Consider the following 26,615-nt stretch of genomic DNA (forward strand, 5'->3'; position numbering starts at 1 on the left):
TGAACCAAAAAAATTGAATTTTCAATATTTATTATTTTCAATATTATTATATATGTACATGAACTTGGAACTTATATTAATCCAGTTCATATAAAACAGAAGAACTTTAATAATAAATAAACTCGCTTAATTGGTTTTTGTTTTCCAATTGAAATCTCTTCTAAGCGAGCAAAAAATAATTTTAAGCTTCAGAAAAAACTCCAATTATTTGAATAATCTACAACTTAAAGCTTAGTAGAAATTCAGATCAAGAATATTCAAAGGTGTCGTGGATCCGATTGCTGTCGTAATTGAAGAACTTAAAAATGTACGACTATTAATTGAGTCAGACTTATTATTGTTCTAAATCTAATCATTCAAGCAATAATTCTGCAACCCAAAGCAGGAGTATTGATTGGTTTCAAATCTAATTCCGACAGCAATCGTATCACATCCCTTATTATATATGTACGTGATATTGCAACTTAAATTAATACAATTGATATAAAGAAAAGTAAGTACTTTAATAATAACATAAACTCTCTTAATTGGTTTTTGTTTTCCAATTGAAATCTTTTCTAAGCGAGCAGAAAATAATTTTAAGCTTCAGAAAAAACTTCAATTATTTGAATAATCTACAACTTAATGCTTAGTAGAAATTCAGATTACGTTTACTCTTTTTTCAAATCAAGAATATTCAAAGGTGTCGTGGAATCCGATTGCTGTCGTAATTGATGAACTTAAAAATGTACGACTTGTAATAAAGTCAGACTTATTATTGTTCTAAATCTAATTATTCAAGCAATAATTCTACAACCCTTAGCAGGAGTATTGATTGGTTTCAAATCTAATTCCGACAGCTAATCGTATCACATCCCTTATTATATATGTACGTGATATTGCAACTTAAATTAATACTGTTGATATAAAGAAAAGAAAATACTTTAACAATAAATAAACTCTCTTAATTGGTTTTTGTTTTCCAATTGAAATCTTTTCCTGTGCAAGCATATCGCTAACCTGTGTTGGCAAAACATATGATTATACTGTCTTCGATAGATAGTCGGACGAGCCGCTACTCGGCGAAGTAGAGATGACCGTTGTGTCGGTGGCAGCTGTTACAACAGCAGTTTCTAACTTTACACCATCCGTACAGTGTTATGAATGCTTCACTGCCTTTTGCAATTGCTTGGCGCCAGCAATTTTTGCTGTTTGTAAAGCTTTAGCTGTAATGCAAATATATAGATGGGTTAAAGTGGTTTTCGTATGTTATTCAACAACTCACCCTATACCATCATCACAGCCTCCTCATCAATTTTGAATATGTGTACTGTTTCAGTATTCAGACCCAGTTCGTGCAACCGATTCATTCATATACTGTGGGTATTTGAGCCGTAGACGCAATGGAAGATATTTTGATTCTTTTTGAAGTGTAACATTTGTAAACAGTTGGGTTTCTCTGCTGTCACCATCACCACTAGAGAGCTATTGAAGAAACGCTCGACCAAGATAATATGTGAGATTTACACGCATAGATTTCTTCCACCTTTTCACAGTTAGTGATGGAGAAAATGCGAAAGCCATATTTACCATCCAATACCGAAATAGAACTGTAGAGGAAGAAACATTTTATAAAATTTAATAAAATCAAAAAATGATAGTTGTGCTAAAATGGGGTAACGTATTGTATGTTAAAGTATAGCGAAGTCTCAGCGGCTTTGTCCTGGTGAAAATTGAGTTTGAATAGGTTTTATTCTTCATTCTTAGAAACATGTACGAAGGTACCTGGTAAGATATTAAAAATCCTCAAAGCTTTTTTTGCTATAACTTAAAAAAACTCATATTCAAACTTCTGCTTAACTTCTAAATATCAATAGCTACCTTTACCACCAGGAGTCACTATTGCTTCTACGCCTATGCTATTGTTTCCTACATCGATGAACTTTGTAATAAAATAAACAGCTATCTCCCCAATCTCTCCAGTTTTGTCGCCTCGCGAAACCTGATATTTTCATCAACCAAATCATCGGTGACCTTATTTAAAACATGCCAAATGTCGACCATATGGCATTACCCTACCGATTGTCTTACACCCTAAAATTTTGGGTGTGACTTTTGATCAGGATCTACATCTTGGAGAGCATGCACTAGCAATTGTAACGAAAATCGTCGTTGGTGTGAGGGCTTAGCCGATCTCCATAGCGCCCGACTATGAGGAGGAGCTGTTTAGGACTGGCATCTACGCCGTTTCGCCTCATAGGAGGGCGGCGGGATGTCGGTGACCAAGAACTGCCAACCCCCTAATCCAGGGTGTTATGCGGACCGTGCCTATTGGACGATTTGTAGCCAGGGGATAAATTCGACTGTATTCGAACGGAGCCTTCCCGATACCGGACCACCTCGGGAAGTATTGATGGCCTTACCACAGTAAGGGGCGCTGCTGTGGCTGACGGTTCTTTCCCCGTATATAATACTGGACCGCTGAGCCCGCCTTGTCGGGCTGGTGGTCGTACGACCAAGGTGAACGACTCATTACCTCATTTTCATAAGGACGATGATAAGAAGAGGACTGAGCCGCAAGCCAAGGACGACAAATACGCATTAAGCGATGCGTCGGACTCGGGGAGCGAGAGTAGTGCTAATTCAATGAACTCCGTGTTGGAGAAGCAAACAAATGAAAAAGGAGTAGAAGAGTGGAGAAGGGTACGGAGCAAAGAGCTCTCTCGAAGTACCGTGCAGTACTAAGAATTGTACAACGCTTGGGAGCAGTGGTTGACCCAACAGAAGAGGAGATCGAGCGCTTGGCATGGGCTCATGAGGCGGTAGAAGTAGGTCGAAGGCAGTTCAAAAGGTTTGCTGCGAGAAACCCTCGGTTCTGCAACCGGTATGAGGAGGAAGAAGCGTCGAATGGCAGAAAGGGCGCAGTCCCAGAGCCGCGACGCACGGCAGTCCCATAGACAAGACAAGTAGGCCCAAAGCTGTAAGACAGATGGGCCCCAATAGCGAGGTAGCAACTACCTCGAAGGCTGCGAGTCAGAGGGAAGTTCTAACTATGGAAGTAGGAGATAAGCCAAAGGGAGATAACGCTAAGACTAGCTAGAGGGAGCTAAGACTCCGGCTTTCTCGGAGGTGCCAAAGGGAAATAACACTAAGACGACGGCTTTTCCCGAGAAAATGAGTGATGTGGCAAAGCAGTCACTGACTGTGGCGCTGGTTGATCGTAGCAGTCCTTTCGAACAGATGACTAGTGAAAGGTGGAGATCTGTAGAAAAGGAGCTTAAGATGATGCGGGAATAACCAAGTAAGCTCCTTCCAACCTTTGATTCGGGGGATGGTATAATGGTATGAAGATGATAGCGTGCGACAACATCGCGAGCTTGCGGTGGCTGGAGGAAGTGGTTCCAAACCCCTAAAGGCAGGGCATGAACGCGCGTTTTGAGATGGTGGATAAAGCGCAAATCCCCAAGGTACCAAAAGTTAAGGTATGGATACCATGTGTGATGAAGTCGGAGGATACAATGCGACTTTTTCAGAATCAGAATTCGAACATACCGACACAGGATTGGAAGGTACTTACTGTATCTCGGCCTACGGAGGAAGGTCAGTTATACATCTTCCAAATAAACAAGCAGGCGGAGGATATATTGTACGCGCAGCTTGGAAAAATGTCCTTAGGTACAGGCAAATTTTATATGCGACTCAGGAAAGGAAGTCGCGGGTATTAAAGTCCTAACACGCTGGACGTGGGCGAAGTCGAAAAGGACCTCAAAAGCCTAAGGGAAAAAAGACAGGTGGAGGTAGCCCACGTCACTCCGAATGTGTTATAAGGGGACCAACAGCCAGATGGTGCTGTGAGTCGCACAGAGGAACACCCAGCACAACAGGTACAAGAGTCTGAAGGGGGCTTCCAACACTCTAAACCAAAAGGGCTAGGGGAGGACGACGACGTCCCGATGAAGGTGCTGGAGGGGGACAAGCAGCCCATTGGTGCTGCGAGTCCTACAGATAAACCTCCAACACAGTAAAGTGGCGTCGAGCGAACTCCTCCTCCTAACGCGCTGATCCAGGAGCCGTGGCTTCCATCGGGAGGAAAGGTTTCTGGAATTAGCGCGCGCGGATTTGGCGTTTACTATGCGCAAACGGAAGGACGGGTGCGAGCTGTAGTAATGGTAAGGAAACAGCTGCATTCATATATGCTGCCTAATTACACTACTGAGGACCTCGTAGTGGTGGTGAAATCGCCGGGCTCAGATGGTACATGTCCGGCCATGCTACAAGTTTCAAGTAGGGCTGTCGTGGGATGGCTTAAAATAATATTCGATTGGTGCATAAACTGAATCATGTACCGCACTCTTGGAGAACTGCTCGTGTAGCTTTCCTGCCAAAGGCGGGGAAGATTGGTCACGTGTATGCCAAAGATTATAGACCCAATAGCTTACCATCATTTCTGCTCAAAACCTTTGAGAGGCTGCTAGATGTGTACATAAAGTCCAACGTGGATGAAAAGCTGCTCTCCACAACACAACAGGCGTACACCAAAGGCAAGTCAGTAGACACCGCATTGCATAGGGTGGTAATAGGCATAGAAAAAGCCCTGGAATATAAGGAATATGCTCTAGAAGTCTTCTTAAGCATTGCCGGGGCTTTCTAAATGAGCGATTATTGATGGTCTTAATTACGTTAAAGTACATCCAGCCTTACCCAGATGGATCGACTGCATGTTAAACTGCAGTAAGATTACATCGCAATGGGGATTGTACGCGGCCACGAAATTAGTGGACAGGGGCACTCCGCAGGGAGGGGTGCTATCAGCTCTGCTGTGGACGCTGGTCATTATCCAACTGCTTAGGTAATTCTACGAGGGACCAGAAAAACTTACGGTTTACGCAGATGACGTTGCATATGGTCTTGTTTACAAAGAGGTACAAGGTCCCTAATTGGACCAGGCCTAAGTTAGGAGGGGCGACCCTACGGGAGAAACCTTGCACAAATTATCTAGGAATGATCCTATGTTGTTGATCAATGTTGTTATTGTTTTTGTAGCGATAAGGTTGCTCCCCGAATGCTTTGGGGAGTGTTGTCGATGTGATGGTCCTTTAGCCGGATACAGATCCGGTACGCTCCAGTAACACAGCATCATTAAAGTGCTAGCCCGACTATCTCGGGAACGATTTATGTGGCCATATTAAACCTTCAGGCCATCCCTCCCTATCCACCCCCCCCCCCCCCCAGATCCTTGTCTGTTAGTGAAACACGATTCGCCGCGGATAGGTGAGGTTGACAATTGGGTTTGGAGAAGCTATATATTGCGCTGGCAACCTGAAGGGTTGCGCTACACAGCCCCTTGAATCTGGTATTTTAGTCGCCTTACGATAGGCATACCTACCGCAGATAAATTCTGACCCCTAACCCGCTGGGGGTATTTGGACACAATCTTTTCATTATATTACTTAACAATTTAAAGGCTTCATTCTGTATTGCGAACGATAGCTCAGACGAACGATTCGCCTCCAAACGATATCGTCTAGCAATGGTATTCTCTATCATTTTCGTTCGGTCTTTACCTTTCTAACTAACAGGAAGGCAAAAGTAATTGTCAAGTGATAAGTTGCCATTGTTTAACATCGTGCAAATACACTAGCGATTCGTCTATGATCCGCATCGAAAGTTCGTTTCGTAATAGAGAATGAGGCCCTAAGATTACACATTTTTTTCAATTTGTATTTTGACTTACCAGCAATAACAGAATCATGTTTAATTGTACGCCGCACAAGCAATTTAGCATCATGTAACGAAGCTCAGTTTCTTCCAAAAATTGTTCAACACTGCCACGTAAAATCAATGTACTTGTTCTAGCATTAACGCAACCTTTAAATAATTATAAACTATAAAAATGAAATTAATGTCAAACCTTGGAAAATGTTGAAACGTTCACCACCAACCTGACGTTCTTCAAAGTAATCACATTGACCCAAAACACTTGAATTAATATCATTAGCTGTAGTCATAACAGCACCACCACAAGCTTTCATTCTACGTTTCCAATCTTCTTCTGGTACATGAACAGCACAGAATATATCACGATCTGCAAAATACTGTGTATCAACATCACCAATTGGCAATTTAGAAAACACAACATTGGCGCCTTACTTAGCTAGTTTATTCTACAGAATACGGTATTCAGCATCAACAATTTTCTGATACTCTTGGACATTAGAGGACATTGCTGTGGCAGATCAATTTTCCAATAACACTTTGTTGCTCCTTTGATTGGCGCTTCGACATGTACAGCCATGTCATATTTTAGCATGCATAATTGTAATGCTTTACGTATAGTTTTAATGATGATACGTGCATGCACGCCTTCCTCAACATCTGGCTTAACTTGTTTTAAGATTTCACATGCTTAAAATAGTACTGAAGTGGTGCCATCGCCGACCTGATAAGAGAAACATTTTTATTCTACACATTCTAATATAACAAAAAACTTACCTCAGCATTTTGAGATTTGGCGATGTCTACTAGAGTTTTACGGCTGGATTCACAATATCCAATGGTTTCATAATGGCTTCCCCATCATTTGAAATTGTGGCCTTACCACTGGAATCAACAATATGCTTGTCAATACTACGTGAACCTAATGTATTGCGTACAGTGCCACAATTGAATGCGAGGCATTGATGTTGGATATGAGTTGAGGTTTACGATGAGAGCTATCGGTACCCAAGCATTTTTTACACAAATACTCATGTACCCAATACAAGTTCAAGACATTCATATTTATCGACACGCTGTCCGGTATGGCCCAAATGTTGGAAATATGCAGTTGGCACTGTTGAGAAAAAATATGGATCAATGAACACAAGTAAAAGTGAAAGATTTTTTTTACCATCTCTTGTTACTTTACACATTAGACATTGGAAACGACGACCAGCATCTACAAGTTGCTATTGAGCCTTGCAACGATTGCATCTAATTGCACCCAATTCACCAAAATTTACAATGGGTGGCTCATATTCACCCTCAACCATGCGTGCCATTGGTGAGACGGTAAGTGTAATGGACAAAGTTGTTGTTTTTAATAAATCAGCTGTTGCAGGTATGCAATACAAAGACGACCTGCAAAGAAGAAAGATCAAGGTAATTGCCAAGCAAAACATTAATTTCGATTATCGATACCTAACGTAACGTGGCGAGGAGTTACCCTGATCTTCTACCACATATTTTGTGGTCACAAATGGTGGTAATAAACCCTGTTCATTAGTAATAAAAGCACCACCAGCGCTATTTTGATTTTCAATGATAACGCTTATCGGATTTGGCATCTGATCGGGATCTAAACGGCGTTGGGCTTGATCATACTGTTGCGGCTGTTGATATTTACCAGTAACAGGTGCAGGTGGTTGCTAAAGAAAATAACAAAAAAATAATCATCAGCAAATTTGTAAATTATTAGTTGTATTAACATACATTATAACCAGGACGTCCGGACGTGTCCGGGTATTGGAGGTTGACCCGGCTTGGGTGGTTGACTGAGCATTGGCGTCTGTCCAGGTTGTGTTGGTGGCATCATAAAAGCCATCAATAACAAGTGCCAAGAATATATCCGCGGCATACCTGCCGACCAAAATGATTCAAGGGGTTGTGATTTCCAACCTCACCTACCCGTGGCGAATCCTGTACCTAACAATTTGGTGTGAACAATTGGTGCCAGTTAACCCTCTGAAATAATCGGTGCAATTGTACGCCATTGTGTTGGCATTAATTTGGCAAAATGCAAAAGTTTTTCATCCTTCTCCCATGACCATTCTGTCTTCTTTATGCTAGGATCAAGCCATTCGTACCAGCGTGCCTTACATTGCTTGGCAGATTTGCGGTGCAGCAGTTATGCAATACGTGACCACTGTTTTTTACCATATTTCATTACAGCTGCTTTGAGGATTTCATCCTGAAAGTTATCAATTTAGTTAATAAACGGCCAAGAGTAACCAGTCGCGTCAAATGCTTACCTCAGTGTTTCTCCACACACCATCTTTTATCATAATTCGCGGCATGGTGCTACATAATTGTGATGTCTTTCGATGAGCACAAAAATCAAATAAAAAATTGTTGTCGAAATAAACAGCAAAAATCATTGTATATTAAAGACTTTGGGAAAATTTTAGAATAGCACCCCCCCGATTTAGGGGTAAAACTTGGTATCAAATGAAAGAGGGAGTTCTCCCGATCACAAATATATATATTTTAAAGTGTGCAAACTTATAATTTAAAAGTTATTTGTTGTTAAAGTTTGCAAATTTAGCAAATATCTATAGCACTTTAAATTACAATTTACACATCTTTCAAACCCTTAATCCACATACATATCTATATAAATTGGCAACGATAAACTTAAATTGCATTTTTGTATATTGCACATTTCATTTTTGCATTGTTTTCACTTATTATAAATGTTTTTATTAAATCAATCGCGCTTTTGTAGCAACATGCGCATATATATATATATATACATATATTTTATTGATGACATTACAAAGCTGTGCTGCCACATATATATACGTATTCACATATAAAATTTGTATAGAAATTTGCAAACTTTAACACCAAATAACTTTTAAATTATAAGTTTGCGCACTTTAAAATATATATATATGTGATCTGGAGAACTCCCTCTTAATTTTAAATCTTTCCGGAGATATTCCATTTAAAACTCTCAAAATTGAAAAAATTTTCGACCACCAAATGTTTTGCTGTCTCTGCTGAATTAGAAATGGCGGATTTTTTTGCACGCAAAAATGACGTATTTTGCTATCCCTATAAAAATAATAGGTGCGAGAGAGCACGATACATTGTGGGAAAGCTAAATTTGTCAACATGCTATTTCCTTTGGAGAATTTTTCAATCGTCACCCCTGTCAAAATTTCGTGTGTCTGTGTGCGTTTTTGGTCACACGATTTTGGCAGGGTGCTTATTTCCGAAGGATTAATGTTATCGGGTATGCCAAGTATAATATTTTCATCATTTGGATCAAGCGTAAGCACGTTGGGTTTTGGAAATTTAATCATTTGTTCAGCATCCAAAATAATTTCATCCTCCCATTTTCCATGTATTAATTCTTCATTCTCCAGTGGTTTACTTTATATGCTAAAAATGTATGATGTTATTCATTGACTTCATTTTCAATACCCTGTATAAATTTGTATTTTATTTACGTACATTTGACTGACTTTTTTGTTTGAGGATCCACTGCTACTACCTTGCATTTTTGCACTGCTCGTGTTACCCGAGACGGGATTTGTTTTGCCTGGTTGACTAAATCATTGTTTACTATATAGTTTGGCAGCTTAAGTAGAGGTTATGTTGCGAATAGAGTGGAAGGCAGTGGACTTGGCAGTCGAATGTCATATAATGAAGGAATGGTGTTCGGAGATTTTTCAAAGTTAAAAAAAAAAATGATAAAAGCTTTAATATAAATAAAACTATTATTTTAATAACAACAAAAACGCCATATATATTTTGTATACATAAATTTGTAAGGATTATCTCACTTTAAAATTTGCATTAAATAATCTAAAGTTTTTTTTTTGAAACTGAGTCGAGAACTGTGTGTGTGAATGTGCGAATTTTCACCGATCAGCTGTTAGTTGCGCTACTTGGTAAAATTTACAATGGACTAAATGCTCCAGCAGTACGCGAACCACTTGAAGGTAACCAGCCGGCTGCTATTGTTTTTGAATTCAATTTTTGCATCACTTTTGCTTTGATATCATTGCCAACCCATACAACTTCATCCTCCCAATGTAATTGTGTAATTGTGCCTTTTATTTCTATATCATTCGCATATATTGAACAAAAGAAATTTTTTTTTGTATTTTTTTTTTAAGGAATGAAATGTAATTAATTCTTTTGCTGTGGAGGAAAGGAATTGATTACTTTCGTCGAATATTTGTTAAGGAGGAATTTAATTCCTAAGGTAATCAAAACTACCCATCTCTGATTATGATAAGTTTTTGATCATCTAAACAAACCAATTTCATTATTCTTTTTGTTCCATTTTATGAAAACTTAAAATTTAATCAGCAAATTTATTCAAAAAAGATTTTCAGGGTTTGATGATCGACCCAGGAAAGGGTAGAAATGAATAGCATATATTCTATGATGTATTAGGACAACTCCTTCTACACCTCCATAATTCAAAAGCTAAAGGGCGTTTCGGTAATTCTATACGACAGCATGACACTCTTAATTCAGATCCAAAAAAATCGGGGGGTGTCAAAGGTCGCGTTTTGAAATCAGAACCGCGAATCCAAAAACGGAAATAAAAAATTTTACGTATCTGAAGAGATATTTACAAAAGAAAGTGCAAATATTCAGGTGGTTGTAATGTTGTTGTTGCAAAATGCACCAACTATCGTGGAATCAGCCTTCTCAATATCGCATATAAGGTCCTTTCAAGTGTATTGTGCGAAAGATTGAAGCCCACCGTGAACCGGCTGATTGGACCTTCTCAGTGCGGCTTCAGACCTGGTAAATCTACCATCGACCAGATTTTCACAATGCGCCAAATCTTGGAAAAACCCGTTAAAAAAAATAATCGACACACATCGCCTCTTCGTCGACTTTAAAGCCGCCTTCGACAGGACGAAAAGGAGCTGCCTATATGCCGTTATGTCTGAACTTGGTTTCCCCGCAAAACTTATACGGCTGTGCAAAATGACGTTGAGCAACATCATCAGCTCAGTCAGAATTGGGAAGGACCTCTCCGAGTCGTTCGAAACTAAACGAGGTTTCAGACAGGGTGACCCCCTATCGTGCGATTTCTTTAATTTGATGCTGGAGAAAATTATACTAGCTGCAGAACTTAACCGCACTGGAACAATATACTATAAAAGCGTGCAATTACTGGTATATGCTGATGACATTGATATCATCGACATAAACACCCGCGCTATTAGCTCTGCTTAATCCAAACTGGAAAAAGAAGCGGTAAAGATGGGTTTGATGGTGAATGAGGACAAAATGAAGTAACTGCTGTCATCGAGCAAAGAGTCAGCGCATATGCGCCTTGGCAACCACGCACTGTTGGCAGCCATAATTTCGAAATAGTAAAAGACTTCGTTTATTTGGGAACCAGCATCAACACTAGCAACAACATCAGCACTGAAATCCAGCGAAGAATCAATCTTGCCAATAAATGCTACTTTGGACTAGGTAGGCAATTGAAAAGTAAAGTCCTCTCTCGGCGAACGAAAATCATACTCTAAAAGTCACTTATCGTACCCGTCCTGCTATATGGGGCAGAAGCATGCACCATGACAACAGCAGATGAAGCGGCTTTCTTCGAAAGATTTATGGACCTCTACGCGTTGGCGATGGCGAGTACAGAAGAAGATTTAATGAAGAGCTGTACGATCTATACGCAGACATCAACATAGTCCAGCGAATTAAAACGCAGCGGCTGCGCTGGCTAGGCCATGTTATGTTTGTACAGAGCAAACAAATTTGTGTTCAAAGGGATTTTGGACGGGTTTAATTTGAATCCCACCCCATTGACGGATCGGCCAGGGTAATTTTTTATAAGCGCGACCGAATGCCGTCAACGCAAAACATTGTTCTGCGCAAAAAAGTACCATGGACCGTACCCCGGCTTCGGAGGAACCCGGGGTAATATTTTGGTTTTTCCTCAATATCTTTTGAACGACTAAACATTTTTGTTTTCCGTTTTCGAGTTCGCGAACCTGTCACCAAAACGTGTCTTTTGACACCCCTTTCGATACTTTTGGAGGTGTATTAAGAGTGTCACATAGAATTACCGACGTTTCGAAGCAATGAACAGATTCTTGAATTTTTACAATATCCTGCAAATAATAATTTTGTATTAATACAAATAGTTTTAAGTATTCTAACCCGTGGGCCACATTTTATACGTGTTTTTGGTGATACGCTTTACTGAGCATAAAGTAAGGAGCACTTCAAAGCAAATTACAAAAAAATAAATCTTTGATGTACTCACTTGATAGTTTTCGGCCATATCACAGCTTTGAGTCGAGCTTTCCAGCTTAAAAGATGGATCAAATTGACGTAAAATGTTTTCACATTCAAGTAGCTTATCATTATCACTTTTACTGTCACTTTCGTTATCCTTAGCACCGATAAAGCACCAATGTCTCCAGCTTTACGCCAAATGTATCGATACCTTTATCATTGTAGGCCAATAAAGAAGTAATACGCATACGTTCTTGAGCCGCTGCAGTATTTCTTTTTGCTATTTCTTGTCGGTGAGCTTTACGTTGTTCTTTAGGCTGTAAGATTTCGTTAACCAATTTTCTACAGGCATATCCGTTGGTGGTTTCTTGGAGTTGGTTACTTTTTTCCATTTGTGATCGATTTCCAGGCAATGAAGCGTATTGTGTTGTTGATTCCATTTGTTGGAGACGTGCAAGTGCAACAATTGTTTTCTGGAAAAATATTAGAATTTTTAATATTGTACAACTACAAACATAAATACATATTAAATTCACTTTCCAAACACTTACATCTAACATCGTTAAGTTATTTTAATTTAATTTAATTTAGTGCTCCAAAATTAGCACAGGCCTGCAGCTTATCTCTGAACCTGCGTTTTCAATTTCGCCACCAAACTTGCATCACCTGCCCTTAAAGCTTGAAATTGAGTTCCTGGAGTATTTCTGTATTCCTACATCAAATATGAAAACATCGTTCAATTTTCGACGTTGTGATTTTAATCGTTTAATTTCTGCTTTAGGTGGGATTGATTGGGATGCAATGTTTGGCGAAAGTGAAGTTGTAAAGTCTTTCAATGTATTTAAAAATGAAATTCATAATATTTGTGAAAAAATCGTACCGGTATATAAAAAGAAAATTTATAAATCTCCCTGCCACAATAGTGAGCTCAAGCATCTAAAAAATTTTAGAAAAAAATTTTTTAAAAATATAAGATTACGTATCACCGTCGATTTTATGATTTGTTTATTCTTTATAAGACAATTTTAACAATCTTAATAAGTCTTTATATGCTAAGTACATTAGAAATTTTGAGGTAAACATCAAGAGCAATCCGAAGAACTTCTGGAATTACATAAACTCCATGAAGAGCGTATCTAGCATCCCGAAATCAGTATGCTACAGTAATGTTATTGCCAACTCGTTAATGAGGCTGCTAATACCTTTGCAGACTTCTTCTCCGCAAACTTTATCACAGATAATGATTTAACTGTGGAAGACACAGATAACATACACAAGTTATTTAAGTCTCCCTCCGCCAATAATTTTGGGTCACTTTCTCTCACAGAGGCAGACATAGTTGAGGGGATTAAAAAACATAAAAATTCCTCCAGAACTGATGTTCACAATCTTTCAACTATTCCATTAAAAAATTGTCCTTCGCTAGTACGACCGTTAATGATTATAATCAATAAATCATTTATTGATGACTGGAAGCAAACATCCACCACTCCAATTTTTAAGTCTGGCAACAAAAGTAACTGTTATAATTACAGACCTATTTCTAAACTGTCTTCAACTTCGAAGGTTTTTGAATGTGTTGTCAAAGACAGACTTTATTTTAGTATTAAACACCTGATTTGCGTCAATCAACATGGTTTTGTCCCGGCTAGATCCACGATAACGAACCTCGCTGTCTTTTCTGAGGATTGTTACACAGCATTTAGGCGGTGTTTTCAGGTTGATACAATATACTCAGACTTCTCCAAGGCATTCGATAAAGTTTCTCATAAAATTTTAATTGCGAAATTAGCTTGCTATGGGTTCCACTCTACGTTTCTACAGTGGATTAAATCTTACCTGCACAACAGAAGTAATGTTGTAAATATTGAGGGTGCTTATTCGAAAACATTTTGGGCCACCTCTGGAGTGCCCCAGAGTAGTATTCTTGGCCCTTTACTATTTATCTTGTTCATTAATGACATTAGTTCTTGTTTCTCATCTACCAAATTTCTGCTTTATGCTGATGATCTAAAGATCTATTCTGAGATCAGTTGTTATAATGATGTCGTTGTTTTTCAATCTGAGATTAATAAGCTTTATGGCTGGTGCGCCAAGAACTGTCTCTTCTTTAATTAAATGCTACACTATGACGTATGGTAGACTGCTGAGGCCACTTCATATCTCCTATCATACTGCAGACACTTTTCCTCGCACGACTCTTGGATCTAAAGACTTGGGTGTATACTTCGACTCAAAGTTTAATTTTAACACTCACGTTAGCTTCACAATTTCTAATGCGCTTTCAATGCTTGTATTTGTTAGATGCCATTCGGCAAACTTCTCTGACCTCTACACATTCAAAGTTTTATATTCGTCCTTTGTGCGGTCCAAACTTGAGTATGCGGCTTTCATTTGGCGGCCTTACCACGCAGTTCACATCAATCGCTTGGAACGGGTTCAAAATATATTTATGCGCTTCGCGCTTACTTCATTACGATTCTCTGAACCGATCCCGTATTATGAGTCTCGTTGCAAACTATAATCCTTACTATCCCTAAACAACCTCAAAATTCTTTTGGCCTCGTTCATATTCGATATTTTCACGGGTAAAATTGATTGCGCGTTGCTTCTTGAAAGACTATGCTTAAATACTCCCAGTAGAAACCTCCGCCGCTTTGAAATCTTTTTCATAGGGCTGAGTAGAACTGATTATAACTCAAAATCGCCTATTAACAGAGCCCTATCAGAAATCAATTGTTTCTCAAATGTTTTGGATATTGATTTCTCCGACTCAAAACACGCTTTTCAACTTAAACTAAAAAACTACTTAATCTGTAATAATATAAATTCGTTTTGCTAATATATTCCTTAGCTTAATTTAAGCTGGTCTCTGTAATTTAGTCATAAGTGTATGTATTAAACATTTTGTTACTAGACTAATAAATAAATAATTAATTAAATATGTTCGTCTAGCCAGACGACAACGCTAAAATGTGAGATAATCAACTTTGGTATAAAAGAAAAAAGATTTCCGAATTATTATAAAGATTGCCTCTAAACTAAAAAAATCACTAAAGTTTTTCATGATCAGGTGGGTAGCAGTAAAGTTATTCACGAAAATAAAGCCTTCTCGTCCGGCCAGACGCCATAATCTATCGGAGGGTTAAGTTGCAGTCGCGTCAATATAATCTCATACAGTTCTTCATCAAGAAGTGTTTTGGAATGCAAAGAAGCATTGGAAAACTTCGCTCAGGCTGGACCATACGTCTTTACTGGGTTCCCGGTCATAAAAGGATAGAAGGTAACGAAAAGGGCGATGAGTTGGTAAAAAAGGGTGCAACGCTCGCTGAGTCGACGGTAGACCACCCAAGTCGTTTGGGAGAAATGAAGAGGAGACAGGAGTTGCACATGGTCCATCATCACATGGAAGGAATCAGATAATGAGCGAAGCCTACGATATTAGACTCATAAAGTGGCTCATATCTCTGAAGAGAGAAGACTTAAAGCTCACGATGGGCATACTGACTCGACACTGCATTCTGGTGTCACATGCATATAAGTTAGGCCTTGTCAGTAAAAGAAAGTGTGAGCTGCAGGGAGAAACGGTTGAGAACGTTTTGTGTTCTTGTCCTGAGCTCCCCAGGTAAAGATCAAGTTATTAGGGGCGGCAGAGTTTCTGGACTTCTAGGCAGCAATTAGGCTAGTTCAACCTAACCTAACGTTGGACAATACCTTCCCGGAGCTGGAGGGTATGAAGCAGTCCAGCTGCAAGGAGCTTCCCCGAGGATGAAAATTCGTTGGTCGGGAAAAAAGTCCCGAGTCGTTTTGGTGCATAGAACCGGCTACTGCTGGAAGCGACGTGGCTTTTTGGTTCGAAAATGATAAAAGTATCTGTCGCTCCCAATACCTTTGTTCAATTAACAAGTTTCATTACTCTGCAGTTATGTCAAACAAGTCCATTTGTTGACCAATAAATATTATTTTCATAATAGAATATAAAACTATTCACCATAGTAAATTTTACCAAGTAGCGCAACTAACAGCTGATCGGTGAAATTCGCACATTCACACGCACAGTTCTCCACTCAGTTTCAAAAAAAACTTTAGATTATTTAGCTTAAATTTTAAAGTGAGATAATGCTTACCAATTGATATATATATATAATATATAAGGCGTTTTTGTTGTTATTAAAAGAATCTTTTTATTTATATTAAAGTTTTTATCATTTGTTTTTGAACTTTATTTTAACAATTTCATGCGATTTTAAAGCATTTTCGTGCATATAAATACAACCATGTGCATATACGTTTTGACATTACATTTCATACACGTTCGTATTTGCCATTCTCATTGTTTCTAAATTCGTAAACAATGACTGCGGATATTCTGTGTGATTTTTCAAAAAAATGTATTATTTGTGTGAAATTTTATACTTAATCTGTGGTATTGTGGTGGTCAAAAAGCTTTTATTCAAAAATACTTAGCCTCACAACGCGACAATGTATTTCGTAATATCGAAGTACTTATATATATATGTATTTGATGGGGAAGCTTGCATTTGAGAACACGGTTGCCACTTCAGTCCATTCCCCTCCACCCTATATGGTCCGTGGGTCCCTTTTTTCTCAATGTTGGGTCTTTTTCGGCACGGTTTTGGTACTTTTTTTTCTTTTTCACCGAAACAAATTCAAAACACTGCTAAAAAAATTGCAGCAAATCTATTACCCACATATAATTTTCTATTTACTCCAATGGAATTCTTACCACGAAAATTGCTCTATCAATAAAATGTAGCAGAACAATGACATTTCACTTGGGAGATAATTTAGGCGAGGCATTAAAAATGAAGTGTTGAATGTTCGGACAAACACATTATCATTAATTTTTGATGAAACAACTCACTTATCAGAAAAGGACTTGTTTTATATCATGTTTCCACCAAATGCAAACACCGTGTTTGCCTTCGAAGACCGTGTTTAAGGGCAAACACAAGTCCCAAACTCACTCCAAACCCATCTTTGAAAGAGTGTTTGTGTTGGGTTTGCATACTTTTTATTATTAACTGATGGCAATAATGTTCATTTATGTCAATTGTTTCTCTTTTGTTTTCACATTCTTCTCGAAGTCATGGCAACATTGTTTGCGATTGTCAATGTGCCAATGTCAATATCAATGTCAATGTGTGACAATGTCAAAAGTGTTAAAAAATTAAAAAAGTTAAAAAGCTGTAAAGCAAATATGGCACAAATAATTAATAAAAAAACTAAAATACTATGGACGCCTGCGGCAGACGAGGCATTTATAGACCTGTGGGAGAAGGCCAGCGAGTTGCGTGGGCCACGCAAAAACTCTCACATATATGGAGTAATGGCCCAGTCATTGGCAGGATTGGTTGGCGACATTCGTTCCATCGTACAGGTAAGAAATATGAAACCGGGAAAGAAAAACTTTATCCGAAAAACTGTCGGGAGATATTTGCAGTTGAAATTGACGATTTTCATGTGGTTGTTGTAATGTTGGGGTACCCACAAAAAAAATTGTGAACAGAAGTGTTTTGCGCGGATATATTTTTGGTCTCAAATCGGTGTTGGACCCACTCAGGGTAATTTTTTCTAAGCGCGGCCGAAGGCCGCCAATGCAGAAAGGTGTTCTGCGCAAACATACTGTGGATCCCACCCCCCGTTTCGGAGAGACCCGTGGGTAATTTTTCGGTTTTTCTTTAATGTCTTTTGAACGACTTGAAATTTTTATTTTCCGCCTTCGGATTATTAATACTGATGTCAAGACGCGCCGTTTGACACCTCTATCGATATTTTTGGTAGCGTATTAGCAGTCGACCCCTCGACTAGACTATTACCGGAGATATTTGCAGTTGAAATTGGCGATTTTCATGTGGTTGTTGTAATGTTGGTGTACCCACAAAAAAATTGTGAATGTTTTGCGCGGATATATTTTTGGTCTCCAAATCGGTGTTGGACCCACCCAGGGTAATTTTTTATAAGCGCGGCCGAAGGCCGCCAATGCAGAAAGGTGTTCTGCGCAAAAATACTGTGGATCCCACCCCCGGTTTCGGAGGGACCCGTGGGTAATTTTTCGGTTTTTCGTTAATATATTTTGGACGACTTAAAATTTTTATTTTCGCCTTCGGATTATTAATACTGATGTCAAGACGCGCCGTTTGACACCTCTATCGATATTTTTGGTAGCGTATTAGCAGTCGACCCCTCAACTAGACTACTATCTCTCTCTATTTTCATATCTCGAATTTTTTTCGAGATAGAGGGCGGAAATCGAAATTTTTGAAAAATGACGGTGATAGGTACTTTAAGCTGTTATTACTTCGGAATGGCTCCACCAATTTCGAAGATCTTGGTACCGTTCGGAAGGTATTTAAATTTGTTAGTTTATAGTTTTATTTTTGAAAAAAGATAAGTTTCAGTGTAATCAACAACTTCGGCATGTATGTTTTTGAAATACCTTTCCAAGGGTAAGGGTAACACTAAGCTTTTTTTCATATCGATGGTTGAGTGCACACTTATTAGAAGTGACAAATTTAAAAATGTTCAGGAGTTCTGATTTTGTATTTTGAAATAATTGCGATGTATATATAAAACACATATTTTCACTTATATATATATAAATTAATACAATTTTTTTCTAATTAATAGCCAGACCCGAGTCGGTTACATCGGCATCCACAGCCGGTTCGTCCCCTTCGTCTCCCGAAACATCGTCTCCAGCTCTCAGCGAAGCCTCCACACCTGTAATGAAGAAAAATCAAAAAATTAGCGAGTTGAACGAAACTATAAAACAGCTATGGCAGAAAACAATAAATTGACTGCTGATATAATTAAAATTGAGAAAAAGAAGGTGGCTGCAATCGAGATGCTGTCGCAAAGAGTCGTTAGCTTCTTGGAACGGAACTAATTTAAAAACGCTGTTCACTTAAATACAGTGTTCGGAAAACAAATTCAATGCAAATATATAACTGGCTATATTTTTTATGATAATCAATTGGCATAAACGACTGTTTTTAAAAATAAAACAGCCATTGGCAGGTCAATTATTTTTAAAACATTTACTAACTTAAAACAGTTATATTCAAGCACAACAAAAAAAAAAACACATTTTTCCTAGTATGGAAGAGTGCCAAACTAGAGCAACAAACCCAACGAACCTTCCTATTTGAGAAGGGGAATGAATACATCTTGAAGCCCAAGGTTGATTGGTTTTAAGTAGCGATCTCAGCTGTCAGTCCGCATTGATGTTTCATAACTGGATATAATTGTTTGTTGCATGGGAAGCTTTAATTTGCTCAATAAAAAGCCTTGAGTCCCCTCGAGACCCTCCATGGGCTATTAAGCCGAAATGTACTCAATTAAACATGCAACAAACAATTATAACCAGTTATGAAACATCAATGGGGACTGACAGCTGAGATCGCTACTCAAAACCAATCAACCTTGGGCTTCAAGATGTATTCCCCTTCTCAAATAGGAAGGTTCGTTGGGTTTGTTGCTCTAGTTTGGCACTCTTCCATACTAGGCAAAATGTGTTTTTTTTGTTGTGCTTGAATATAACTGTTTTAAGTTAGTAAATGTTTTAAAAATAATTTACCTGCCAATGGCTGTTTTATATTTAAAAACAATCGTTTATGCCAATTGATTATCATAAAAAATATAGTCAGTTACATATTTGCATTGAATTTGTTGCTTTTATTTTGAACAACACTATGTATTGCCTTAAAATGTATATGAATTGTTGCTTTTGTTTTGAACAACACTATATATAGAATTAAAATGTATATGAATTTTGGCACCTTCACACTTATGTATAAATGTATGAAATATACCAAAATGTAGAAAAACCTAAAAATAGCTTTCTGTCGACACCAAACTGGTTTAAAGAGTTCATGCGAACAGATAGTTTAAATCAGCCGAAATTTTTTTGGGAATGTCCAGTTCCAGTCCGGATATATGTAAACATATCTTTGTATATACTTTATTTCGACGATTTTTGTAGTTAGTTTGTTTAAACTTAACCTGCGGTTAGTGACCGAGCAAGCAACCGGCGTTGAAGGTTACTTAGCTCGTCACAACGGTGCGTCCCACATCCATAGGTAAGCCCAGAATGTGTATGTGTGTATGCATATAGCCTATGGCGCATTCATACATATTCTATGCTAGCTTACTTGAGAATATTTCTTGCTAATATGTGGCGAGCTAAATAGGGGTGAAATGACACCCAAAATGATTCCTACAGATCAAGTGCCACCACGAACGGCGTAATGAGAGCGATTTGGGTTCAGCCACAGGTCATTATTGTTGTAAGGGAGCAGGAATAGGGTGAGTCGATGTTTTTCACCTGCCTGTTGGCTCATAGTCTAGATCTGTCTACCTAAGGATATATACATTTTTGAGCAAAACAGCGACCGAAACAACATTAACGCCAAAGCCCAGAGAAAGCTGTCGAGTTGCCTTCAGGGTTTACACAAGAGTGTCACAGCAGACCTCAACTTGCCCACATCATCAGCACAGAAATGGTTCTCTAATGAGATGATTGATTTAAGGACCTCTCTAAATAAATTAATGATACTGTGCGTTTCAGCAAAGAAACACACGCAAGTGGATAAATTGTACAAGCAAACTTACCGAAATATTCCATTAATCCGTTCCTTATAACCTCCCCTTCTGATCTGTCATTTAAATTATTGTGACCTTGAGGGCTGCGCCTGGCATCTCGCTGCATATCCACAAGCCAATTTTCTAGGACAGGGTCCTTCTCGTCGATCAAAAAATTGTGTAAAGCGCATGCTGCAGAAATTACGACATTTGCATTTTTGATATGATTATCAATACCTTTTCCAATTCTCCTAAACCTAAAATATAAAGAAATTTGTATTAGGACTGAAAGCGATTTCCGTTTTTATTTATGTACATATATTCACCTGGCTTTGTAATGGCCGAAAGAATTTTCAACGACTCGTCGACACTTGGATAACCTATAATTAAACAATTTCTGTGCAGCCGAGTTTTCGATGTTGTACGGGTATGGCTTCATGACATATTGCGAGAGTCGGAACGCGGAGTCGCTTATAATATGCACTGGTATTTTTGTGCGCCCATGATACCAGCTCATTTCGTCGAGAAGTGCACATTCCTGCAGCTCCCGCTTGAGAGACGACCGCTCAAATATACTTGAGTCATTACATGTTCCCGGGCTACCACAGTGGATGTACATGAATCGGTATATTGCGCCCAACAAAATATTGTAGTAGTCGACAGCTTCTTCTTTTTTAGGGTGTATCTCTATGTGACACCCATCTGTATTAGATAACGAATTGTGGTTTAAACTGTTTTCCGTGTTGTTATTAATTTGCTTACCTATGGCTCCAATACATTGTGGATAACCCATTGCATTGAAGTCTGCTACTCCTTGCTCTATGCTAGTCCTTGTGAGGGGAAGCTCTTGAAATATTCCCGCGCCATGCACGCCCAGACTTCATTGCAAAACTCAATTAAAATTTTGCAAACAGTACCTTTGCCTACTCCAAACAAACTTGCAATCGATCTATATTCACTGGAAGATCCCAGTGCATGTAAAGCAATTGCAACACGCTTCTCTAAAGGAATCGCATTCCTATAATTTGTGTCCTTCTTCTTCATTTTTTGAAGGCGAATGCACAACTTGTCGCAGCTGGATCGTGTCATTCTAAAGTTTTCCTTAAAAAACTTTGGGCCGTTCTTCTGGCAGTCTACCTCCCAAAAGGTACTTGAATGTTCCTGGAATTTATTTATTAAACCTAAAAATTATATATTGAAGTTGCTAACATACCAAACTCCATACACTTTGCGAGTGTATTATAATTTCGTTGAAACATGCAGCTATAGTCAATAGCATTTTGTTATAAAGAACTTTTCATTTTAAATAGTTCGTTGTCACTTCGCTGTCTATTATTTCAAAAAATAATGACACAATCATCATAATAAATTGAATTTTATGAACCATTTTTAATTTTATTGTAATTAATATAATTTTTTCAACTTCAAACTTCACAACAAAATAAACAATCGAGCGAATGACAGTTTGAACACAATTTACCTCAAATACGCAGTGGAAACAGTTGACAACTATTTCACACCCAAAACTGGCAAACACGGTGTTTGGGTTTGGTGGAATTTTTTTTTAAGAACTGCGTAGTAGTAGTGCGAAAATAACCACCTATGACTTGTTTTCAAACAAAATGAACATATTATATTGATTTACTTGGGAACCAACTTAGCTTCTTTTTCTGTTGGGTTTATAATGTTGAAACATACTATCATTGTTGCTTGAAGACAATAAAATCTCAATTTAAGCTTTTTTTTTGTTTATTCAAAGATTTTTTATAAATTTTTTTTTCCTCAAATTTAGTCGTGAACAATTACTTTCAATCCCTGTTTCTAACTGTGCGTCGAAACATTTCAAGGATTCAATGAAAATTAGTTGAACAAATTACAAGTCTCTCGAAATTCGGATTGATATTTTTTTACACAAAAAAGAACTAAAACTTTCATGCAGATTTTTAAAAACCTCCCAATTTTTCTTATGTTTTTGAGATACATAGGTTTAGCTAAAGAGTACATTAAAGTTTTCTCTAGAACTAACGAAAATAAACAAAACTTGTATAGCTAAAAAGTTGCCACAGAACATTATAGTCTTAATAACGTGCCCAAAAGCAAGGATTCCGTTATTTTTTTTTTTTTACTTTAAGATGTTTAATTCATAGAGTAAAATATGTAGCTATTTGGTGTGAAAGAATTTGATGTTGGTTCGCCCAAGCCGTAGTGCCAACATTGCTCTGTGATGGTAATAGAAAAAGCAACGTCGCAATTATTACATCGACGTTTCTTCCAGCACTCTTAATCTGACTCCCAACTCTGTATACGGCAAAGGGCCATTAACATCTACAACACTCCCCAAATCCTTCAGGAAGTGTCTTTATTGTTAAACTCTTGACGACTTTGTATCGTATATCAGGGGTTTGAAAACAAATTTAACTGCGAAACAATTAGGCAATTCGCAAGGTGTCCTATTCGCCGTATGTGCTATGCTTTAATTAAATTTAATTTTGGAAACCATGAAAACAACTAAAATCTTAAAATTTTACATGGATACGTCATTATTGTGAAGTGCCTAAATATGTTATTGTAACGAATTTGGGGAAATTCCGCTTATTCCGAACCTTCTGCTAACGTTCGAATCGCTAAACTGTTGAATAAATAACTCCAATATTCAATAATGCAAAATGGTCTTTATTAGACTACTTTGAAAGTATTTCACAATAACACTTATACTTCACAACCAATAGCGTGCTTAAATCAAAACTGATTCTGATTTCTCAGCTTGCGCTGCTTTTATACTCTCAGTTTTCTCGTTCATCCATTTCTCCTAAGGTCTAGTCATTTCGAAAACTGTGTTCCAGAACAATTGTATCCCTTGCTTGGTTATTATGCATGTATACCTATTTGCAGTTTATGTTTCTCTTATACGTGTGTATATGTGAGGACTTCTTCGGCTATTGATTACATGCGTTTGTGAGTATCTCTCCGCTGCCTTGTATGTATGTGTGTAGATGATGATTGATTTGTTTACGTACACAAGAGTGGCAGCTTGCTTTATTGTTGTTGTGCCTTCATTTAACAACCGCTTAGTGATGTTAGTATCACTTAGTGATGCTAATATTCGTCGCATTATTTTTATATCACGTTCACAAATGTATGCCTTATATCACTAAGGCTTAAAAAAATGTACATATATCGCATGAATTAGGCCAGAAACATTTTGCAATGGATATTGGAGCCAAATAATTTTAATTTTTTCTGTGTCGGCATTCCTTTTTTCTATCATTAACATTATTGGTGCAATAAAAAATTATTGTAAGTGCAAAAATTAAATTATTTTAAAACTCATTCCATGAACTCAACTCAGCAAAAGGCAAAAAAAAATGTATAAGCATTCTGAGAAACATTTAGTAAGGAGTCCAAACAAAAAGAAGCTGCTTAACTCGCGATGTAAAATTTCTACCTCAAACTTAGGATTTTGCAGTTAAAAAGGGGAAAAAATTGTAAATTCATTGCAAATGTGAGTGAGAGAAGAACAAGCCATAAGCTAATCAGCCCTATTCTGCATTTCGACTTGGATTGGAATTTTTTCGATTTGGCAAGTTTGGTATTCTGTGTTCCAATCTCTTTCGATCCAACTTCGAATCGTTCGATTTTTTGTATTCTGCATTTCGATCGTAGTTCCGTTTTTCTAAGTTGCAAATTAGTTGGCGGAAAAATATTTTATTTTTATTGTTTTATTAATTTATAACAGAATTTTAACAAAAATGTAAGTAAAACTTGTTAAGAAACGTAGAAGGCTTGATGATGATTTTTTTTATATGTTTCCAGGTCAAAAACAACATGTCGATGTCGAAGTCCTTGGACGTATTTGCCCCGCAAAAGTATCTAACACATACTTGAAAGCATCCTTGTTAAGTCGAGTTTTTTTTTAACCTAAATAAGAGAATAAGTCTTTAAACTTTACCACTTTTAAGTTCAATTTCTTACAATTCGCCACTCATCTCAAATGGATTACACAAATGTCGCAATATTTGCCTTTCCATTCTCGTCTGTCCATTTTCGTATGCGTTGCTTTCCAACTCCACAAATATGCCGCGGCTATTGATTCCATTATAATAGACAGCTATAATTTGTGTCTGTTCGTTGGGTCCAGTTATATGCCAAAGCAAGCTGCCGGCGTAGAGGAAGGTGAAGCGAAAACGTAAACAATCCTTGCGGAAGGAATAAATAAACCTTTACAATGTATTTTAGGCCAGTGCAATGAAATTAGCATCCTTAAAATTCAGAAAATGTCAACTATATTCGTGCAGGAATCCGTTTTAACAAAACTTGGTGGCCACGGCAGGGAATTGGCCAAAAGAACGACAAAAAAACACTTACAATTATGAAAGCACTTCACTCAAAAAAATATAACACTGTGGCAATATATTCTATTGCTTTTTTTTGTACAAAATGGCGTGGATAATAAAATATAAACGTTTTTCAGTGTTTTTTACAAATTTGCTTTAATTTATTTTGTTCCAATGTTCACACATTCCGTACCAACAGATGATTTCGAAAAATCATTTGCTCTTCCTCTTTTCTTTACGATTCCGTCGTAATGCAGAATACCAAACTTCGATTAAAGCGGAGCGTAGAACGGGAACGTAATCGAAATGCAGAATAGGGGTGAATATTTTTTGTATGTTTATCAAAATTGCTTAAAAGTAGTGAAAATGGAACTTAAACAAGCAATTTGCGAAAAAAATTGAAAATATAAGTATGTCTATAGGAACAAAACTCACTTGGAAGCCGGGTGGTAGGGGGTCATGTTGTATTGTCAATTTAATGTCATCTCCAGGTTGTACCAGCTCCATCACAGCTTCTTGATGAGTTGCGCGTGAAATATCAACATCATTCACTTTTAAAATTCTGTCGCCCATACGTAATTTTCCACATTTATGTGCTATGCCATCGGGCACAATCTGAAATAAAATTTTTATAATTACATTTAAAACAAAGCAAATATAATTTTAGAATTTTCTTAGACCTATTTTAACTGAAATTTGCTTACAAATTCAGTGGCATTCTAATTTCTATTCCCAAACAGAACATAATATAACCGTAGACATTACATTTGTATATACAGTGGCTCACAGAAGTATTTTGCATGATGTGTGCACAAATTTCGAATATCCTGCAAGCTTGGTAGACATCATTGTTTAATATATAGTTTGGCAGCTTAAGTAGAGGTTATGTTGCGAATAGAGTGGAAGGCAGTGGACTAGGCAGTCGAATGTCATATAATGAAGGAATGGTGTTCGGAGATTTTTCAAAGTTAAAAAAAAAATGATAAAAGCTTTAATATAAATAAAACTTTTGTTTTAATAACAACAAAAACGCCATATATATTCTGTATACATAAATTTGTAAGGATTATCTCACTTTAAAATTTGAATTAAATAATCTAGTTTTTTTTTGAAACTGAGTCGAGAACTGTGCGTGTGAATGTGCGAATTTTTACCGATCAGCTTTAGTTGCGCCACCGTGGTGTGATGGTAGCGTGCCCCGCCTATCACACCGTATGCCCTGCGTTCAACTCCCGGGCAAAGCAACATCAAAATTTTAGAAATAAGATTTTTCAATTAGAAGAAAATTTTTCTAAGCGGGGTCGCCCCTCGGCAGTGTTTGGCAAGCACTCCGGGTGTATTTCTGCCATGAAAAGCTCTCAGTGAAAACTCATCTGCCTCGCAGATGACGTTCGGAGTCGGCATAAAATCATGTAGGTCCCATCCGGCAATTTGTAGGGAAAATCAAGAGGAGCACGACGCAAATTGGAAGAGATGCTCGGCCTTAGATCTCTTCGGAGGTTATCGCGCCTTACATTTATTATTTTTTTTTATATCTATTACCCACACATAATTTTCAATTTACTTCTGTAAACCCATTATGTACATGTAGCTTAAGCTATTAGAAGTTAAGCAACCCTATTGTAAATATTGTAAAACTATCGTTATGAAAATAGAGGGCAACCTTGAAAATAAATATGGTGACCGGCACTTCCGGTAAATCTAAAGACTAGA

At 37.7% G+C, this 26,615-nt stretch overlaps 1 protein-coding gene and 3 long non-coding RNA genes across 19 annotated transcripts; 2 read left to right on the top strand and 2 right to left on the bottom strand.

Annotated features, from left to right (window-relative positions):
• Window positions 1–13: 13 nt before the first annotated feature.
• On the bottom strand, window positions 14–25,687 carry LOC137237076 (T-complex protein 1 subunit eta-like). 16 transcript variants are annotated; one of them, XM_067760292.1, is made up of 14 exons: window positions 25,583–25,687; window positions 25,338–25,517; window positions 11,993–12,437; window positions 9,196–9,365; window positions 8,716–9,123; window positions 7,989–8,054; window positions 7,450–7,927; window positions 7,159–7,385; window positions 6,869–7,098; window positions 6,472–6,811; window positions 5,922–6,418; window positions 5,714–5,864; window positions 1,265–1,589; window positions 14–1,205 (listed from the first exon to the last, which is right to left on the bottom strand). In XM_067760292.1, exons 2-3 carry the CDS (start codon window positions 25,473–25,475, stop codon window positions 12,123–12,125), a joined length of 453 nt encoding a protein of 150 aa, XP_067616393.1. In that variant the 5' UTR covers window positions 25,476–25,517; window positions 25,583–25,687; the 3' UTR covers window positions 14–1,205; window positions 1,265–1,589; window positions 5,714–5,864; window positions 5,922–6,418; window positions 6,472–6,811; window positions 6,869–7,098; window positions 7,159–7,385; window positions 7,450–7,927; window positions 7,989–8,054; window positions 8,716–9,123; window positions 9,196–9,365; window positions 11,993–12,122. The 16 variants fall into 16 exon arrangements, with proteins under 16 accessions (XP_067616393.1, XP_067616392.1, XP_067616391.1 ...); XM_067760291.1 differs by having other exon boundaries at window positions 8,615–9,123; XM_067760290.1 differs by having other exon boundaries at window positions 8,343–9,123.
• LOC137241869 (uncharacterized) lies at window positions 17,088–19,822 on the top strand. Its single transcript, XR_010950026.1, has 2 exons — window positions 17,088–17,365; window positions 18,616–19,822. It is a non-coding gene; the product is annotated as an uncharacterized lncRNA (long non-coding RNA).
• On the bottom strand, window positions 20,604–22,997 carry LOC137237080 (uncharacterized). The gene is made up of 3 exons (XR_010948802.1): window positions 21,782–22,997; window positions 21,331–21,729; window positions 20,604–21,270 (listed from the first exon to the last, which is right to left on the bottom strand). It is a non-coding gene; the product is annotated as an uncharacterized lncRNA (long non-coding RNA).
• On the top strand, window positions 24,097–25,806 carry LOC137237079 (uncharacterized). The gene is made up of 3 exons (XR_010948800.1): window positions 24,097–24,319; window positions 24,382–24,741; window positions 24,805–25,806. It is a non-coding gene; the product is annotated as an uncharacterized lncRNA (long non-coding RNA).
• Window positions 25,807–26,615: the final 809 nt, after the last annotated feature.

The sequence above is a fragment of the Eurosta solidaginis genome, chromosome 1 (genome assembly GCF_040869045.1).
Source record: "Eurosta solidaginis isolate ZX-2024a chromosome 1, ASM4086904v1, whole genome shotgun sequence".
In the NCBI taxonomy this organism is placed as follows: Eukaryota; Metazoa; Arthropoda; class Insecta; order Diptera; family Tephritidae; genus Eurosta; species Eurosta solidaginis.